The sequence below is a fragment of the Delphinapterus leucas genome, chromosome 1 (genome assembly GCF_059928025.1).
Source record: "Delphinapterus leucas isolate spDelLeu-1000000601 "Yukka" chromosome 1, BTC_Dleu_Yukka2, whole genome shotgun sequence".
Classification (NCBI taxonomy): domain Eukaryota; kingdom Metazoa; phylum Chordata; class Mammalia; order Artiodactyla; family Monodontidae; genus Delphinapterus; species Delphinapterus leucas.
Window position 1 is genome coordinate 65404634 of NC_143129.1, and position 13960 is coordinate 65418593.

The 13960-nt window shown below is 35.1% G+C and overlaps 1 protein-coding gene across 2 annotated transcripts in view; it reads left to right on the forward strand.

The window, feature by feature from the left end:
• KIFAP3 (kinesin associated protein 3) overlaps window positions 1-13960 on the forward strand; it is a 165294-nt gene that overhangs the window by 59483 nt on the left and 91851 nt on the right. For both annotated transcript variants that reach the window (XM_089911285.1, XM_022560136.3), the window contains exon 10: window positions 7596-7758. In XM_089911285.1, the coding sequence (XP_089767411.1) occupies window positions 7596-7758 (163 nt within the window). The remainder of the gene's footprint in view (window positions 1-7595; window positions 7759-13960) is intronic.

A 13960-nucleotide genomic window follows, 5' to 3' on the forward strand; every position in this document is an offset into this window, starting at 1 on the left:
TTTTGTATTTTGAATGTGTCTTTTATCAGTTATGTTTCCAAGTATTTACTACTTTTCTGTGGCTTGTGTTTTCATTTTCCATGAAGAGCAAAAGGTTTTAATTGTTATGAAATCAAGTATATCAAAAAAAATTTTAATAGATTGTATTTTGGTGTTATATCTAAGAAATCTTTTTTTTGTTTGTTTGTTTTTGAAATCTTTTCTTAACTCAAGGTCACAAAGATTTCTTCCTGTGTGTTCTTCGAGGAGTTTTGTAGGGTTTGTGTTGTTGTTGTTGTTTTTGTTTTAGTCTGTGATCCATCCATTTTTAGTGAATTTTGCAGATGGTGCAATGTATAGATCAATATCCATGTTTTGAATATGGATTTCCAGTTGTTCCTGCGCCATTTGTTGAAGAGACTATCCTTTCTCCACTGAATTGCCTTTGCACCATATTGAAATTGCCTTTGTACTGTTTTTGTTGAAAATCAGTTGGCTATGTATGTGTGGTTTTATTTTTGGACTCTTTTCTGTTCCATTAACCTATGTTTCTATGCTTTCGCTGATACATTTTTGTCTTGATTACTGTAGCTTTATAATAAATCTTGAAATAAGGTAGTGTGAACCCTCAAATGTTGTTGCTGTTTTTCAGAATTATTCAGGCTATTTCAAATTCTTTATCTTTCCATATATTTAGAATCAACTAGTCTATTTCTTTAACAAAATATCCTGGAATCTTGATTGAGATTGCATTGAATTTATTGGCAGGATACAGTATATTGACCGTATTGAAGTTTCCGATACATGAACATGGTATAACTCTCCATTTATTTAGGTGTTTCTTGATTTCTTTCATCATTTAATAGTTTTAAGCATATGTATTTTGCACATATTTTGTTAGATTTATACCTAAGTGTTCTACCATTGTAATGGTAGCTTTTAAAAAAGAATCAGTTTCCTGTTGTTGAATGATAGTACATAGATATACAGTTGAATTTTGTATATTGACCTTATGTCCTGTGACCTTGCTAAATTCATTTTTTTACTTGGGATTTTCTAAGTAGACAATTATATTACTTGTAAATAGAAAGTTTTATTTTGTCTATTCTTAGCTATGTACTTTTTATTTTTTTTCTTTTGCCTTTTTTTTTTGGTCTTACTGTACTGGCTAGGCCCTCTAGTATGATGTTAAAAAGGAATGCTGTGACTTGACATCCCAGCCTTGTTACTGGTTTTAGGAAGAAAACAATGTCTTTTACTATTAAGTGTAATTTAATATAGTTTTTTTATAGATACTTCATTGGTTTAAGTAAGTTCTGTTCTAGTTTGCTGAGAATTTTTATCATGAATGGTAGTTGGATTCTGTCAAATGCCTTTTCTGCATCAATTGAGATAATCACATGGCATTTCTTCTTTAGACTGTTAATGTAGTGAATTGTATTGGTTGACTTTCAAATGTTAAGCCATTCTTGCATTCAGCAGGTAAACATGACTTGGTCATGATATATTGCCTTTTTATATATTGCTAGATTTGATTAGCTAATATATTGTTAAAGATTTTTGTGTCTGTGTTTATGACGGATTACTAGTTTATAGTTTTCTTATGATGTTTTGGTCTGGTTTTACTATTAGGGTAAGTCTGACCTCATAGAATGAGTTGGGAAGTATTCCCTCTTCAATTTTTTTGGAAGGATTTGTGTAGAATTGGTATTATTTCTACTTAATTGTTTAATAGAATTCACCAGTAAAAAAGTCATCTGGAGGTAGAGTTTTCTTTCTTTGAATTTCTTTAATACCTATAAGACTATTCAGGTTATCTGTTTATTTTTGAGTGGTAGCTTTGTAGTTTGTATCTTTCAAGTAGTTTTTCCATTTCATCAGTGTTGTCAAATGTATAGGTATAACATTTTTTGTACTTTTTCCTTCTTATATCTTCAGAGTCCAAAGGTCTGAAGTGACTTTTCCTGTTGCATTACTGATATTGGTAATTTGTTTTTCTCTCTTTCTCTCTCTTTTTTTAATAGGTTAATGGTTTATCAGTATTATTAATATTTTCAAAGAACCAGCTTTTGGTTTCATGTTTGATTTTTGGAGGATATTTTCACTGAATATAGAATTCTAGGTTGACATACTTCATAAATATCTCTGCATTGTTTTCTGGGTTGCATAGTTTTTGATAAAAAGTCTGATGTCATTCTTCTTTTGTCCTGTATATATAGTGAGTCTTTTATTTTCTGCCTGCTTCCAAGATTTTATCTTTGATTTTTGAAGTTTGAATATGGCCAGGCACACAAGTGCGTGTGTGTGTTGTATTCTACTTGGGGTTCTTTGAGCATGTATCTGTGTTTTGATGTCCTTCATTGTTCTTGGAAAATCCTTAGCCATTATCTTTTCAGGTATTCCTTTTGTCTCTTTCTGCCTCTCTTCTACTGGCTTCCAGTTACACATGTTAATCCATTTGGTATTGTCTCATGGCTCTTGAATGCTGTGTTGCTGTGTTTTGTTCTTCTCGTTTTTATTTTTTTTGGGGGTGGGGTGGGGTTCAGTTTGGAAAATTTCTATTGACCTACCTCTGGGTTTACTAATCCTGGCATTAGCTATATCAAGTCTACTAATGAGCCCTTTGAAGTTTTCCTTCATCTTCGTATTATGTGTGTTGTGTGTTTTAAAATTTAATTCTTTTGGTATCATTTTTTTCTGTGAGATTATCTGTGTTTACATGTGTTTTTCATCTTTTCCAATAGAGCCTTTAACATATTAATCATAGTTATTTTAAATTCTCTGTCTAGTAATTATACAAGTCATATCTGAATCTGGTTCTGTTGATTGCCTTATCTCTTATCAATGGGTTATTTTCTTGCTCTTTCATGTATCATAATTTTTTGTTGAAAGCTAGATATTATGTGTAGATTAGTAGAGTGAGATAAATATTATTTATGTATGGAAATGGACAGACCTTTTTTTTAGGTCTTTAATGTAGGGGGGGATTACGTCATTTTTGTCAGGAGTTTAGCTGTATTTGTTTATCCTCCAGGCACCATTAGCTTCAAATTCATCTAGCATTTCTTTGTCTTTGGTAGAGTATTGATGGTCAGAGGATTTTTCTCATTGTTCATGTTCCACCCTCTATTTCAGGCTTTCCTAGCGTGCCTGTGACTCAAAGAGGCTTTCTCCTCATTTTAACTCTCCCCCAGTAATATACTGCTGTTATTTGTCACTTGGCTTTTGCTAATCTGGTGCCAGGGGCAGGGAGGGGAAAAGAAAAGAGACTTTTTCCATTGTTCTAATTTAGTTTCAGGCTGGTCTTAGGCTTATCCTGTGTCCATGGTTTTCAGCAATGGGGCTTCCTAAGTCATCCTGTCAACTCCTCTCAGGAATTTTTTTCTGTTTCCTTGCCGCAGCTGCAGTGGGTCTTCACCTATGCTTCAGATGTGACAGGATTTGCCATACTTCCCCAAGAGGCTTAAGTCGGTTTTTTTTTTGTTTTTTTTTTTAGGGGAAATGGGAGAAAAAGATCCAGACAGGATTTTATGCCTTCTCCCTGGTGGCAGCTGTGCCCCTCTCCCAGACCCATGCCACTGAGGGGAAGTTTTCTTTCATCTCCTGTCCTATCCCCAGTTTTTCTTGTGACCCTCTGATAAGGTCCTTGGAAAAGAGCTTGCAAGTGGTTGCAAACTCCCTGAGCATCTGTAGCTTCAGAGTTCTACAGTCTCAGGCTACTTCACATTTGGCCTTTAGCTACTTGTTTAAAAGTTTTTATGCAGTCTTCCTACTGACTTCTGTGGCAGCTCTCTTTCTCTCCAGTGCTCTGCTCCATATAAACCAGTGCTCATGACCCTTATCTCCTTGGGGGTGCCTATTTTCCTTATATTTCAGGCCAGTTGATTTCCGTGCAACCTCAGCTCTCTGATTTTTTTTTTTGCTTTTTTAAGTTATGATTTTGTATTTGGATTTTTCTTGCAGTTAGAGTGGGAACCATATCCTTTCCAGATTTTTACATCCTTAGAGGAAGTTTGAGATTCTGCTTACTTTTCTTAATCACTAATGCCTCTATCTGACTAATTGCATGGCATTTTAGTTAATCTGACTACTTCTGTTTTCGCCTTCTTCCAATATATTCTCTACTTTGTAGTCAGAATGACAGTTTTTAAAGAGCTTCTCGAATGCTATATTTTCCATGTCACTTTGGGACCTTTGTACACTGCTGTTTTTTCCATGTAGACAGCTCTTTCCTCTGCCTCTTCAATTAACGTTAGCTAATTTCTGTTCATCCAGTACGTTGTTCTTCCTCAGAGAAGCCTTCCTTGACAGCTCCTCACACTGAGATTATATCAGGTTTACTCCTTATATTCTTTCATGGTACTCTGTTTATTTCTCACATATAATATCACAATTTATACAGTTACAATTAGATAACTGTATAATTGTGTGTGAGACGGTTGTTTTGGTTTTTTAACTGTATTTCATGCTCTCTAGAATATAAGCTCCATGAAGACAGGAACCATTTCTTTCTTGTTCACCAAAATATACCCAGGGCTTAAATTAAGAAATATTTGTCGAATGGATAAATAAATAAAGCTGGAAAAGAAGTTATACACTGTAATCAAAGAAGCTACTGTAAGAATTACAGTTTTACATAAATGTGACAAATATTTGTCCCTGGCCTCTGTGGAAATTATTGTGTGAAGTTAACGAATGAATCCTGCAGCCTGCTTGGAAGACTAAACTAAGAGAAAGGGAGAACCAAAGTTAAAGAGTCTTTGGAGATGGACTTGTACTTTTTAATAAAGAGCTCTAGGATATGACTGCAGTGTGGCCATGGAGTATAGATACAGGTCTGAAGGAAAAATTGTTGTTGGTTTGTCAATTTACCATTTTAAAAAAATTGTTTACTCCTTGGCATGGAATGAAAGGAAAAAAATATATTGAGGCCTCAATTATTAATGTAATTTTTATGAGGTCAGTGAAAATTTGCAATAAAGATATGGGAAGGGTGGTATAAATAAATGCTTTAGACCTCCCATAAAAGAAAAAGTAGAGCAAGGTTATTCATAAATATTTTGGTAATGAACAAGAAAAATATGTAGTTATATAGAATTTCTCTCCTTTTTTGGCCATTTCTTTGTAACAATGATGTGAGATATTTTTATAACCAAATTTTTCTGATTATTACTTTAAGAAATGTGAGTACAGGGCTTACACTACCAAGTAAGTGCTGTCCTCTGATTTCTCATCCTAAAACAAGCTCTCCTGAGGCAATTTCATAATCTTCTAGAGTGGGGATCAACAATCTTTTTCTGTAGGTGGCTAGAATAATCTGTATTTTAGGCCTGCCCTTCATATGGGCTCTTTTGCAACTACTCATCTCTGCTGTGTAGCATGATAGCGGCCATAGACAGTCTATAAACAAATGAACGTGGCTGTGTTCCAATAAAACTTACGAAAACTGAAATTTGAATTTCAAATAATTTTCATGTGTCATGAAATATTTTTCTTTTTTTTTCAAACATTTAAAAGTATAGAAGTCAGAAACCACTTTTAGCTCTTGGGTTGTATGAAAACAGATGGCAAGCCAGATTAGACCCACTAGCCCTAGTTCGCTGATCCCGGTTCTAGAGTTTGAACTATTACTCATAGCCCAGCTTCTCTTCTGATTTTTGAAGATTTCCAAAATCCACTGAATATCATCTCAAATTAAACATGACAAAACTTTTAGTAATTTTTTGCCCTCCTTGTCCTACACCTGTTTTTCAATGTAAAGATCTTAGTTAATGGCACCTACATCCACCTTATTGACTATGCAGAAAAGGAACCTGAGATTGCTCTCCTATAGGCCGTCTTTCAAGATTGGCCCTGGGCTGGTGTCTAGAAACTTGGACTCAGGAGTGTTCTCACTGTTTCCTAACTAATACGTGTAGTTTACTCTTTACACAAGCAATGTGGTTTAAGCTAAACATCTGCTTTCCTTCTCAGGGTTTGGAATTTTCTTTTGTGCTAGGCAGAGGTTTCCTATGTGACCAGCCCCGAATAAAAACCTTGGGCATCGAGCCTCAGTCTCAATTCAGTGCTGGAGCATGTTCTGTGTGATTCTATGAGGAGAGGGTTCTAAGAAGCTTACACCTGGCTTCTTTCAGACTTTGCCTCCATGTGCCTTTTCCCTTTTCTGATTTTACTTTGCATCCTTTTATTGTAATAAATCATAACCATGAATATGACTATATGTTGAGTGCTGTGAGTCCTCCTAGCAAATCGCAGGACCTGGTGGTGGTCTTGGGGATCCCCAACACACACTGACCAAGCCAAAAGCCTGAAAGTCACCTTCAAAGCTTCCTTTTCACTTCACATTCAAATGCTTTGACCATATCTTCTAAACACCTCTCAAATTATTTTTTCCTCTTCAACATCTTTGTCCTTTCTTTGATTCAGACCTTAATCACGTTTCACCTGTCTAAGGTAATATATTCTTGTGCCTGCCTTCAGTCTCTACCTATTCCAGTCTGTCCTATACAGTGCCCCTTATTTTCACATTTTTGTGTATGTTTGTATGTATGTATGTTGGGTGTGTATGAATACATATATATGTGTGTGTGTATTATATTTATCTTTATATTTATCTTTGTTCTAGTCTGACCACATCACCCTCTGGACTTAAAATCATTCAAGGCACTCTACTGCCTAAGGAATAATGTTAAACTTCTTAGCAGAGCATTAAAAGCTTTTTGTGATCTGTCCAACGTCTGTCTGTATAGGCTTCTGCCACTTCCCAACATATACTTTATACTATGGCTATATCAAAGCACTTGCAGTGCCTCAGACCAGCTCTTTTATGCATAAATGCCTATCCACTGTTTTTTTCTTCTATTTGGATTACCAGTGTCTTTACCAGAGAGCAAATTATTACACATTGTTTAGAACTTTGTTCTGAATTTAGTCTTTTCTGTTCTTCTAGGTAGCTTGTAGTTCCTTCCACGTTGTTTCTAGAGCACGTCATGCATTCCACTTTTATCATATTGTATTTAAATTATTTGTTTTATTTCTCTGCTGTGTTTTTAGACTGGAATCCTTAAAAGCCAAGACAGAATCTTGTTTAATCTAGCACAGGGTCTGGCACTTAGTAGGTGGAGTCCATAATGTGCTTTCAAGAACCCAAAGTAATTTGTCTTCCAGTTGATGCTATGAAATGAGGGAAGGAAGGGATGAACTGGAAATATATATTTCCTCCTGAGAAGTTTGGTTTCAGAGGGGCTTCCCTGGTGGCGCAGTGGTTGAGAGTCCGCTTGCCGATGCAGGGGACACGGGTTCGTGCCCCGGTCTGGGAGGATCCCACGTGCCGCGGAGCGGCTGGGCCCGTGAGCCATGGCCACTGAGCCTGCGCGTCCGGAGCCTGTGCTCCACAACGGGAGAGGCCCCAACAGTGAGAGGCCCGTGTACCACAAAAAAAAAAAAAGTTTGGTTTCAAAGTTTACAGATTAAAATGAGAGTAAATAAGTTAACACATGTTACTTATAAAAAATATATACATGAGGGTAAAAACAATGAAAAAATAATTCTTTGTAATCTTTTTTGTTGTATTGTGCAATAGAGCCTGACTGCATTTGTATTATTACTTTACATAGGTGGAAATGGATATTGTTGAAAAACTGGTAAAAATGATACCTTGTGAGCATGAAGATCTGCTGAATATCACCCTCCGACTTCTACTGAACCTATCCTTTGACACAGGACTGAGGAATAAGATGGTACAAGTTGGGCTGCTTCCCAAACTCACTGCACTCTTAGGTATGCTTTTTAAAAATTAACGATAGTGTTGCTTGGAATTTCCAACATCACTAGAAAATTTAAGCCTGTCTTGAAAAGTCTGCTGAAAAAAAATCATTGTGTATATGTTCTTTGATTGGGTACCTAAATATAAGCAGAATGAATGAAAAATGACCTGTGCTAGGATTTCCATGGTGGTATAGAATGAAATGGAATAGGAACTTTTAGCTGTTTGACTTCATTTACCCCTGTGAAAATGAAACCAGAGTGAAAATATAAAAATACTACTATGGGAGCAAGAATGAAAAATTACTCTCTCTTCAGCATTTTTTTAAAAAGCAGATATTGTTTAAGTTCTTATATTCTGGCATACCTTTAAAATACTCCTTACCAATATACAAATTTATGGAGCCTTTTTGTCATCAAGTAAAAAAGGGCATTTTTATATAGTGTCAGAAAATATTATATTGGAGGATTCAGTTTATACATTATTTTCTTTCAGCTATTAGCAAGATATCTATATAGTGAGGATGGATTCAAGAACTAACTCTTCTGTGCTCATACATAATGCTTCTCATGCATAATGCTTCTTAGCAAAATATTTAAAAACACTTTTTGATCTGTTAAGTGTCTGTCTTCATAGGCACCTGCTACTCCCCAACATACACTTTATACTATGTCCATACTGATCCCCTTACTGTTCTCTAAACAAATTCTTTATGCCTCAGTGCCTGTCCACCTGCTTTTTTCCTCCACCTGGAATGCCATTGCTTTTCTTAACGAGAAAACAAAGTTTTACTCAGCTGTTAAGACTCTGTTTCTTTGTTTAGCACTGCAGCTTCATTCTTTTTTTTTTGTAGCTTTCTCCATATATTCAAATATTTTTAAGCAGTGGAATAGTTGGAATGATTTAAAATTAAGTTTATCCTTAGCTATCTAATACCTGCGAATACAGTCTAATTGACATCATCCTTTTTTTTTTACAATACTAGAAGTAAAATTTATTGAATGTTTACTGTGACAGTTATTTTGCTGTGTGCTCTGTTTACATTATCTTATAGAATCCCCGTCTGAGATCTTTACCCAGGATTACACAGTTAGATAAAAGACAAAGCTCAAATTCAAACTCAGGTACATCTGCTGCCAAAGTTGGATTTATTACCTACTATAATAAACTACTATGTATAATAATATTAAGTTAACTATGATTAAGATAGGCAGCACTATAACTTAAAATTTCAGTTCTCCAAGTCCCCTTAAAAAAAGTTTTAAGGAAATTTATTTCTTACTTTTTTTTCTCAGAAAAGGAAAACCTTTAGTCTATTAGTCAGTCTAAGAACATTTGGTCCATTGGCCAGTCCACAAATATTACACAGGAGTTTTATTACGCATTTTAGAAGAAACTCTATTGAGGAGCACTTTCAAAAACTGCTTTTGGGGAACCAAAGAAATACTAATATCTAGTGAGGAAACAGGAAAACTTTAAAGTAAACTTGGTGGGCCTTGAATTTAATTTATGTGATCCTTTATTTATCATAAATCTAGCAGAATTATATATCGAATATCAGGTTAGATTCTTAGTGTATGAAGATGATAAGCTAAAGTCCTTGTCCTGAAGCAATTCATAGTCTATTTGGTTTGTTCAGTATCCAGTCACCTACTTTAATGAAACAAATAATGTAAAAGAGATTTTTGGAAAATTACTCATAGGGTACTCATTTCATATTTTGTTAACAAGTAGTAAATTTTGGCATATAAGATATTCAATACAAAAAATATTTCTTTCATCTCTCCTAGAGTTCATTTCTGGAGTCAGACTGTCTTATTAGAATTGTCACTTTTTCCTTTTAAACGTGTCACGTTGGGCAAGTTACCCAAACTCTGATTTGGTTTCCTCATCTGTAAAATGAAGATAATAATTATAACCAACTTAAGTTATTTTGAAGGTTAAATGAGCTATTGCATGAACGTGCTTAGACAGTACCTGACACATAATTTCTTAATAAGTGTTAGCTATAATCATATTTATTACTAACATCATCATTATCATTTAATGTGAAGCGGACGTTCTGTAAGTGTTGCTGACTTACCTTTCTCTGAGCACAAATATCCTTCTTATAGATATTAAATCGCTGTTAACAGACAAGGTAGCTTATTTATTTTTACTTCCCTGTGATATACGTGCAGTTTAATTCAGTTTAAGTCAGTAAAATGTTGCTAATCTACTATGGCAGAGCATAATGCTAAGCACTGTAGAGAAATATTTTTCAATCTGTAGATATATTGGAACTCAAAAGAGAGAATGTTTCCACATTGATACTTCATACATAAAGTGCCATTTGAGATGGACATTGACAGATTTGTCTTTTTAACAAGGTGATATTTACAAAGGAAGGAAGAATAGAGGCTGTAGAAAATATTTCAGATAAAATGATCAATATTACCTAAGGCATAGATGGCACTAGGCCAGTATGAGGAACAATAACTAAGAAAATAGTGGGAGATAAGTTTGAAAAAATGGGTTCGTATGCTTATGTGGCATTATGAAGTTTAAGGCTGTGCTAAGTGTTATACTTAATATAGTTGATGATAGTAATCATTGCAGGTTTTTGAGCTAGTTGGGTCATAATCAGAGTATTGCCCTAGGGAAATTAATCTGGCATCATTCTACTGGATGCACTAAAACTAGAGTCTAAAGAAGAGAACAGTAGCATGTTGTGTTAGCAGGACAAGAAGTAAAGAAAACCTGAATTAAGGAAGATGTGGTATGTCAGGTATGAGGCAAAAGGAAAGGGCAAAAGAGACATATCATAGGTAGACTTAATATGACATGGCTGCTGTTTGGATATGGATAATGGTAAAGAATTCATAAAAACTCAATGCCTGTTAGAATGTTAGTGCCAGGAACAGAAATAGAGAAGTGTAAAGGAAGTAATTTGAGGACATCAGTGATGGATTTAGTTTGAGATATGTTGGAGACATCTTAGACAAAGATGTTCAGTAAGCAGATGGAAACATAGGTCTAGAGCTCAGGAGAGGTAGGAGTTAAAAAAAGAGAAACTTGTCCAATAGATGAGTAAAACTGGAAATCGGAAACCACTAAGTGAGCTATAACAGTCAGAGAAATATGATTATTTTTCAACAGATACATAAAAAACACGTTAAATTTAGGCTGTTCCTGAGAAGCAGTGATGTTCTTGGAATTTTCATGCAGTAGAGAAATGAAGAAACTGAGTAGGAAGAGCAACTGAAAACTTTTTACTTCCTTTTCACTCATTCTGTCGAAGTCCTGCTTTATTATTTTCTTTGAAATATTATGAATTCCTAGGGCATTAGATTTTGCTACACTAGGGAGCGTAAAGAGCTAGTATTATTCTAACCTTACATTACATAGGTAGGAATGGATGAGATCTTAAAAGTTTCCACCTCTGTTCTTAGCTGATCTGTAAAAACTGATTGAAAGCAAAATAATTCAGTTGACATGTTTATGGTTAGCTTGCCTTAGTAACTTCTTGGCTTATCTTTCTATGGCAAGTAAAAGATGATGACTAAGTAGCATTCCTCATGAAAATATACACAAAAATTTTCGTAGAGAATAAATTGGAAAAAAAAAGAAAAGATATTGTGATTTGAATAATTATTAAAAGCAAAGAGGAAGTTGGTAACGGCTCGGCTCTTTTGCCATGTGAGGAACGAATATTCATTTATAAACTCATGAAAACTTTTCACTTATCTGAGAACTACTAAGTTGACTGTAAAATCATTCCTGTTTAGGTAAAGATTTAGTATGTCATACTCTTTTTTCCCCCCTCTCTTTTGTTGCCCACAGCCATTGAATTTGAATTTAAGCAGTTTGTTTTTTCAAATGTTCATTTTTCTTTTTTTAAACATCTTTATTGGGGTATAACTGCTTTATAATGTTGTGTTAGTTTCTGCTTTATAACAAAGTGAATCAGCTATACATATACATATATCCCCATATCTCTTGCCTCCTGTGTGTCCCTCCCATCCTCCCTATCCCACCCCTCTAGGTGGTCACAAAGCACCAAACTGATCTCCCTGTGCTATGCGGCTGCTTCCCATTAGCTATATATTTTACGTTTGGTAGTATATAGATGTCCATGCCACTCTCTTACTTTGTCACAGCTTACCTTTCCCCCTCACCATATACTCAAGTCCATTCTCTAGTAGGTCTGTGTCTTTATTCCTGTCTTACCCCTAGGTCCTTCAGAACCACTTTTTTTTTTTTATTCCACATACATGTGTTAGCATACAGTATTTGTTTTTCTCATTCTGACTTACTTCACTCTGTATAACAGACTCTAGGTCCATCCACCTCACTGCAAATAACTCAATTTCATTTCTTTTTATGGCCGAGTAATATTCCATTGTATATATATACCACATCTTCTTTATGCATTCATCTGTTGATGGACACTTAGGTTGCTTCCATGTCCGGGCTATTGTAAATTGAGCTGCAGTGAACATTGTGGTACATGACTCTTTTTGAATTATGGTTTTCTCAGCGTATATGCCCAGTAGTGGGATTGCTGGGTCATATGGTAGTTCTATTTTTAGTTTTTTAAGGAACCTCCATACTGTTTTCCATAGTGGTTGTATCAATTTACATTCCCACCAACAGTTCAGGAGGGTTGTCTTTTCTCCACACCCTCTCCAGCATTTATTGTTTGTAGATTTATTTGATGATGGCCATTCTGACTGGTATGAAGTATGAGGTATGAGGTGATACCTCACTGTAGTTTTGATTTGCATTTCTTTAATGATTAGTGAGGTAATGTGTTTGTTGGCAATCTGTATCTGTATCTTCTTTAGAGAAATGTCTATTTAGGTCTTCTGCCCATTTTTCGATTGGGTTGTTTGTTTTTTTGATATTGAGCTGCATGAGCTGCTTGTAAATTTTGGAGATTAATCCTTTGTCAGTTGCTTCATTTGCAAATATTTTCTCCCATTCTGAGGGTTGTCTTTTCATCTTGTTTATGGTTTCCTTTGCTGTGCAGAAGCTTTTAAGTTTCATTAGGTCTCATCTGTTTATTTTTGTTTTTATTTCCATTCCTCTAGGAGGTGGGTTAAAAAGGACCTTGCTGTGATTTATGTCATTGAGTGTTCTGCCTATGTTTTCCTCTAAGAGTTTTATAGTGTCTGGCCTTACATTTAGGTCTTTAATCCATTTTGAGTTTATTTTTGTGTATGGTGTTAGGGAGTGTTCTAGCTTCATTCTTTTACATGTAGCTGTCCAGTTTTCCCAGCACCACTATTGAAGAGGCTGTCTTTTTTCCATTGTATATTCTTGCCTTCTTTATCAAAAATAAGGTGACTATATGTGTGTGGGTTTATCTCTGGGCTTTCTATCCTGTTCCATTGATCTATATTTCTGTTTTTGTGCCAGTACCATACTCTCTTGATTACTGTAGCTTTGTAGTATAGTTTGAAGTCTGGGAGCCTTATGTCTCCAGTTCCATTTTTCTTTCTCAAGATTGCTTTGGCTATTCGGGGTCTGTTGTGTTTCCATACAAATTGTGAAATTTTTTGTTCTAGTTCTGTGAAAAATGCCATTGGTAGTTTGATAGGGATTGCATTGAATCTGTAGATTGCTTTGGATAGTATAGTCATTTTCACAGTGTTGATTCTTCCAATCCAAGAACGTGGTATATCTTTCCATCTATTTGTGTCATCTTTCATTTCTTTCACAGTGTCTTATAGTTTTCTGCATACAGGTCTTTTGTCTCCTTAGGTCAGTTTATTCTTAGGTATTTTATTCTTTCTGTTGCAATGGTGAATGGGAGTGTTTCCTTCATTTCTCTTTCAGAGTTTTCATCCTTAGTGTATAAGAATGCAAGAGATTTCTGTGCATTAATTTTGTATCCTACTACTTTACCAAATTCATTGATTAGCTCTGGTAGTTTTCTGATAGCATCTTTAGGATTCTCTATGTATAGTATCATGTCATCTGCAAATAGTGACAGCTTTACATCTTCTTTTCAGATTTGGATTCCTTTTATTTCTTTTTCTTCTCTGATTGCTATGGCTAAAACTTCCAAAACTATGTTGAATAATAGTGGTGAGAGTGGCCAACCTTGTCTTGTTCCTGATCTTAGTGGGAATGGTTTCAGTTTTTCACCATTGAGAATGATGTTGGCTGTGGGTTTGTCATATATTGCCTTTATTATGTTGAGGTAAGTTCCTTCTATGCCTACTTTCTCTA